Source organism: Antrostomus carolinensis, unplaced genomic scaffold, assembly GCF_000700745.2.
Source record: "Antrostomus carolinensis isolate BGI_N321 unplaced genomic scaffold, ASM70074v2 scaffold32751, whole genome shotgun sequence".
Lineage (NCBI taxonomy): Eukaryota > Metazoa > Chordata > Aves > Caprimulgiformes > Caprimulgidae > Antrostomus > Antrostomus carolinensis.
Genome location: NW_010295400.1, coordinates 349 through 6,264, shown reverse-complemented (window position 1 = coordinate 6,264; position 5,916 = coordinate 349). Strand labels below are relative to the sequence as shown.

At 56.9% G+C, this 5,916-nt stretch overlaps 1 protein-coding gene across 1 annotated transcript in view; it reads right to left on the bottom strand.

Moving 5' to 3' along the window:
- Window positions 1-2,668: 2,668 nt before the first annotated feature.
- LOC104532710 (heme-binding protein 1-like) overlaps window positions 2,669-5,916 on the bottom strand; it is a 3,540-nt gene continuing 292 nt past the window's right edge. The window contains exons 2-4 of the mRNA XM_010177979.2: window positions 3,326-3,467; window positions 3,000-3,183; window positions 2,669-2,843 (exon numbers count right to left, since the gene is read on the bottom strand). Of these exons, the coding sequence (XP_010176281.2) occupies window positions 2,669-2,843; window positions 3,000-3,183; window positions 3,326-3,467 (501 nt within the window). The remainder of the gene's footprint in view (window positions 2,844-2,999; window positions 3,184-3,325; window positions 3,468-5,916) is intronic.

Below are 5,916 nucleotides of genomic sequence, written 5' to 3'. Positions count from 1 at the left end.
CCTGCTCCAGTGTGGGGTGTGCGGAGCAGCGAGCCAGGAGGCACCGTTGCTCCCCTCCCGCCACGGGGCTCCTCGCTTCGGTCGAAGCTCCCGGTCTGTCCCGCTGCTGAGAGACCCTGTGAGAGCACAGGGGCACCCGGGGCTCTGCACCCCGCTACGGGCGGAGGGCTGGGCACGCAGCCCCAGCTGCACAGCACATCGGCGGCGCCCTGCTGCTCCCCCACGGCGCCCCACGTTTGGGCACCACCGCAAGGTGAGCTGGCCTGGCCACCGGCACAGCGCAGGCTGGAGGCCTCCCTGCCGAAACCATCGCCTGCCATGGAGCCTGCTGCACCACTGGCTCCGGCAGTCCCTGCTCTGAACACCAGCTCTGCAGCCGGTTTGTCGAACCTCTAAGATGCTGGCAGCTGTCGTTGCTGTGTGGAAGACTCACCATCAGGCACCCCCCAGTGTCCCCAAGAGCGCTGCTGGATCTGTCACCGAGGATGCTGAAGGTTCAGCAAAGCCGGTGTCACAGGACTGGACGTGCCTGCTGCCCTACCCGGCGGTGCCAGCCTGGAGCTGCACCAGAAGCCCAGCTCTGGCAGAGCCTGGGAGACCACAGAGCTGCTGTGGGGTTTCACCAGTAGCCGCAGACCAGTCCTCTCTCATAGGGAAGCCACCAGCTTCCTGCCACCAAAAGCTGTTCTGGTTGTGGTTGGGGACCCAGCAGCCTCAGAGGAAGTGGTAGCCTATTCAGCAAGCTCTAGAAAGCAAATTTTACTTCCACTTGCAAGCTCAGGGCAAGCAAGCAGAGCAGCTGATGTGTAGTAAGAGGAAGGGTCTCTGTTCCACACACACTGGCTAACTTTGCTTTCCCACCTGATCCCTGCCTCACCTAAGGGAACTGCTTCTCCTTTCCCAGGAGGGAAGTGAGCACAGCACTACTGATCCAAGAATGGCCACTCTTATCTGAGGAGCACTTGCCACATCAGCCCTCAGAGCTGCAGGCTGTCACAGCACCTCCCCAGCCCTACCTGCCTTTAGTGCCCCAGGGACAAGAAGTGCACCACAAGATACCCAAGAAACCACTGTCTGCTCCTGCTTCGCTTGCCCAGACTCTGCCTGAGGCTACCTTGCTCCCTCGAAGTGAAGCGGAGGGTGTAACATGCTCAGCCCTGCTCTCCTCACAGCCCCAGGCTGGCCAGCCAGGCTCCCTCGCTGCCAGAGGGCAAGTCAGCCTGGTCAGGGCAGTGAACACCATCTGACAGCAGAATGGAGCTGCAGGAGCCACCTGTGATGCTAGGACAATGAGACCACAGAGCTGGCCCTGGCCTTCCCCCTCTCCGGCTGCACTGTAGGGCCAAAGGGCCAGAGTTTGAGCAGCAGCAGCAGCAGCAGGAGGGGAGGCACACAGCACACCTCCAGTTACAGCAGGAAGAAACTGGGAACTGTGTCAGAAGCAGCCAGAAGTCCCTCCCCACCAAGCCAGTTAAGCACATCCCTGCAAAAGTCCACCAGTTCCTGCAGGCACCCAGCACCGTGTGCAGCCACATTCGAATTCTCAGCCCTCAAGATCAGGTGCCCGTGTGCAGTACAGTCAAAGGAGCCAACTTTTTGCACAGGGGATAAATGAGGCTAGAGCAGACCCCATCTGACAGAAACCACCTTACCTGCAGGGCAGTGCGGCCACTTGTTTGTAGCAGCAACGTCAGCAGCCTGCGCAGTGAAGCAGAGGCTGCGCTTGGCTCAACATGAGGCCATAACCTGGGCAAACATTAGAGCCTTTCTAATTAGCCACAGCTTGGAGCATCCTGAGGAGGGAGAAAGCAAGGCTCTTCCCAAGCCAAGCTGGACACCCACCATCCATCCCCACCATCAGTGATCTGCGGCTGCAGTGGTTTGAGCTGGGTTTATTTATTGTTGGCATTGCCAGCTTCCCCCAGGAAAGCGTGACGGTATTCATGGATGTGAAACCCACCCATCAATGCACAACACGAACACACAGCGGTGCCACTGCTGCTGCTGTCAGGACCTGTCCCTCTCAGCTTGCAGCATGTCTGCGAAACAGCACCCACAGCTGATGGACAAAGGCTGCCAGCACCCTGATTCTGGCTGAGGGATGGTGAGTGACAGCCAGGGAGGCACCCAACAGTCCAAAGAGAGCCATCCCAGCAGGAAGCCTTCAGGATCCACATCTCACTTGTGGCGAGCCCTTTCCCTCTTTGAACCCCACCCACTGTCTCTGTAGCAGCATTTCAGCAGCTCCGTTTGGGACAGGCAGCCATTCTCATCGGAAGCAGGACAGAGCCCCACACCTCGTACGCAGTCATTTGCCTTCTAAACACCATCAGCTTGTGACTGCCAAGCACAAGCCCCACTAGCACGCTTGGCACAGCTCTGCAGAGCTGAGAGAAGCCCAGGTCCAGTTAGTGCATTGCACAAGCCCACACAGTTACTGCCTTACATGAACCCCCACCCCATGCTTCCCACCAGGAGCCTGCTGCAGAGGCTCTCCCCGGTTGCCAGCTCCAGCCTCGGTTGGCCCCGGTGAGGGCAAGTAAAGTGCAGACCAGGCAGGTTTTACCCTGACAATCTTCTGGTCTATCGTTCTGTGAGTGAATGGTGGGTCAGAACTGCCATCTACGCCAGGTCCAGTTGCAGGACGGTTTCTGGTGACAGAAGGGACTCACTCTCCTCGGCAGATGAACCAGATCTCATTGCGGCGCTGAGGGATGCTGGGGTTTTCATAAACAGCCACAATGTAGGTTTCCCGGAGGACGGTGTCTGTGGAGCCCAAGAGCTCCCAAAAGAGACTGATCTCTCGCAGAATCGTCTCCTCGGTGGTTATCCCATAGAAAACCCTGCAGCAAAGGGAGCAAAGTAAGCGACAGAGCCAGCACGTTCCCCCTTCCCGCGGCCAGGGCTCCCCATCCCTCTGCCCAAGGAACCACAGCAGCCGTGCAGGGCGCTCATACACCTCTGCTGAGCTGAGCAAACACCTCTGGTGCTGGGGTCACCTGGTTATAACCCGGAGTGGTGCCCTCTCGGTGATGTGGATTTCGGGGTCTGTAGGAACAGGGGGGTTTTGCTGGAACTCTCCTGGGAGATAATAGGCAGTTACGACCTCACGCTCCAGCCTGGTCCCCTCCTTGGTCAGGTGGATTTCGTTGAGCACTGGGACTGTCATGCCCAGATAGCAACCTGGAAGGAGGTAGAAAAGCAGTGGGCACAGTGAGGCGGCTGGGTGAGCGGTGGCAGCCCTCCTCCCCACTCCAGACGAACAGTGGCAGGGCCCTCCCTCTGTGCAGCCTGCCAGCCCTCTCCAGCCCCTGCCTGCACACACCTACAGAGTTCTCCTTGCAGATGTAGCGCATGAGCTTCATGAAGCTCATGGAGATGCTCTGCTCATACATGGGCTCCCCCTTGGTGACACACGCCCACTTCCCAGCTGGGTACCGCCGCTCCTCGTAGGCTGCTTCCTCGCGCTGAAACAGGCCACAGACAAGCCAAGTCAGAGTTAAACACGCTGACAACACTGCAGCACTTGGGTGGCAAAACCAACACCAATCAAGGAGATGGGACCCTGCCAAAATGAGACCACCTGCTACTCAGTGATTGGCAGGGGAGGCCAGAGAAGGCAAGGGGAACTGGCATCACACGCACCTCAGACAAAGACACTTTACAGCACCAGGCAAAAGTCAGTGAAAGGAAAAGCACAGACAGGGGACAGGGAGGCTTGGAGGCTCCTGGCGTGCCCAAGGAATGCAGCACATCCTCAGCAGGGAGCACAGGACTTTGCTCCTCTCCAGTCACTGTCCTGCCTATTCACAAGGATGTTCCTGATTCCAGGCACCCAGAGGCCTCCAGTAAGGCTGACACGATTCTCAGGTGTGGTGCCTTTTCCCTGCAGCACTGTGTGCACAGAAGGTAACAAGCAAAAAGCCTCCTGCCCAGTAAAAGGGAAAGTCTGGCAGAAGAGCTGTGAAGGTTGGAACAAAACTCCTCTCAGATCCTTCTCCCATACCAAGAAGTGACAGGAGGAAAAAAGAGACATGAACCCAGCTGGTGCAGAAGGGACAGCTTTGTGGGATGGGTCAGAAACTCTATTTCCAGCACAGATGTTTCTGCACAAACCCAACAGAGAAGCAGGGAAGAAGAGAGTGGGGAAATGGCATCTGGATCTGCTCATAGTTCAGCTCGTGACACGGTTATAACCACAGGTATCGCATAAAGAGGGGTTGGGAAGTTGTAGCCAGCACCTGTCTTCCTGCTCTCAGCTTGTTCTTCAGCCAGATTAAAGCACTCTTGAGACAACCTTGTTCCACAGAGCTCAGGGCACCCGTCCAAACTGCCGTGCTCCACAGCTGTGCTGGCAGTGAGTGAGCCAGGAAGTTGTGACCAGCCTCAATGCTGAGCACAGCCTCCCTGTGCCTCCACCCAAGTCAGGTCTCTACTCAGAAAGCCAAGCCAAAGGCAGAAGAAAGTCACCCGGGCTGCTCGTGCCCACCAGTGGGCTGCCAGGAAGAAGAGTGACCCAGAACACTGCAGGCCACCCAGCATTCACCTGCTAGAGGAGGCCATGCCTGCTGCTGTCCCACCAAGCAAAGCAGAGCAAGAGCGTTTCCCAAGCAAGGAAACTGCCGGTCCCTCTACACTATCTGGCACTCTCATCTGCCACACCACCTGCACATAAAGCTGTCAGCACGGGGTCTGGCCCTTCCACAGCCCGATCCTTGGATGGAGGATCCACCACCGCTGTAGGAGATGAGATGAGACCGTGAGAAAGAGCAAAGATGCTTCACATAGACCCAGTAGCAACAGGTCCCTGCAATGTCAGCTGGAGAATTGGACAGAACAAAGCTCCATAGGTGGCAGAATAATTCACTTGCCTCCAAGAGGATGAGAGCTTTTAGGACTGACAGCTCAGGAAGAGCAAGCAAATCTTCCTGACCTGCCTGAGTGTGGGAAACGTGACCTTAAGGACCCCAGCTCCAAAGTCCCCTCAGCACTAATGCCAGGAAGCGGCTCCTATCTCCTCACCTCGCCCCAGAGTCAAGCTCTTAAGAATCCTCCTCAGACACAGAGAGGATGACAATAGCAACAAAAGATCTTCAGGCCCTACAAAGTCTTGGGGCCCCATTCCTGCCTGGGACCAGCACAGGTAGAGAAGAGCCCAGACTAAGTCCTTGGGACGCAGAAGAACAAGGGAAGAGGGAATGTGGTGAAGCCTCAGTTCAGAGCTGTACAACCCACATGCTCAGACGTGTTTTGCAGGCAGGAGTGCTGGACCTCAGCCCAGAAGAAACTGGTTAAGCTCTCCTCATACAGAGGACAATTGACAGATGTCTTCTTGGCAGCAAGCCCAACCAAGCCTGCAGAGACCCAGGAACCAGTCTGACAAGCGCTTCTTCACAGTTATTTCTCAAAGCTCAGAAGCACCCTTTGGCGGGAAAGACGAGAGGAGGCGTGCAACGTAGCCAGCAAGAACAGGAGATCTTCAGGCAGAAGCTACCATGTTTGGATTGGCAGCTGTAGCAAACAACAACACGCGCTCAGGTCTGACAGCCAGGGCCACAGGCCCCGTGTTCCCCACAGAAGCATTCTTCTCTTGTGCCAGCCGAGCTCTCCAGCCCGACCCGTAGCCATGTAACTAGCACAAACACAAACCCAGCAGTACCCGGAGCTACGCAACGGGATGTTTTGAGCAAGGCAGGGAGCAGGGTCTGAACTGAAAATTCACTCTGACTGAACATGTGCCCAGCCCAGCAGATGACAGGCTGGCAAAGGAGGCAGCTGGAAGCCAGGAGACCAGAGGAAGCGGCAAGACCAGTCCAATTTTAACACAAAGGCTGGGAAGTTGAGCATCACCGTTACTCAACGCAGGAGAAGACAGAGGAAGGGCAGCACGCTGCAGCACCCCAGAGCTGCCCTCCT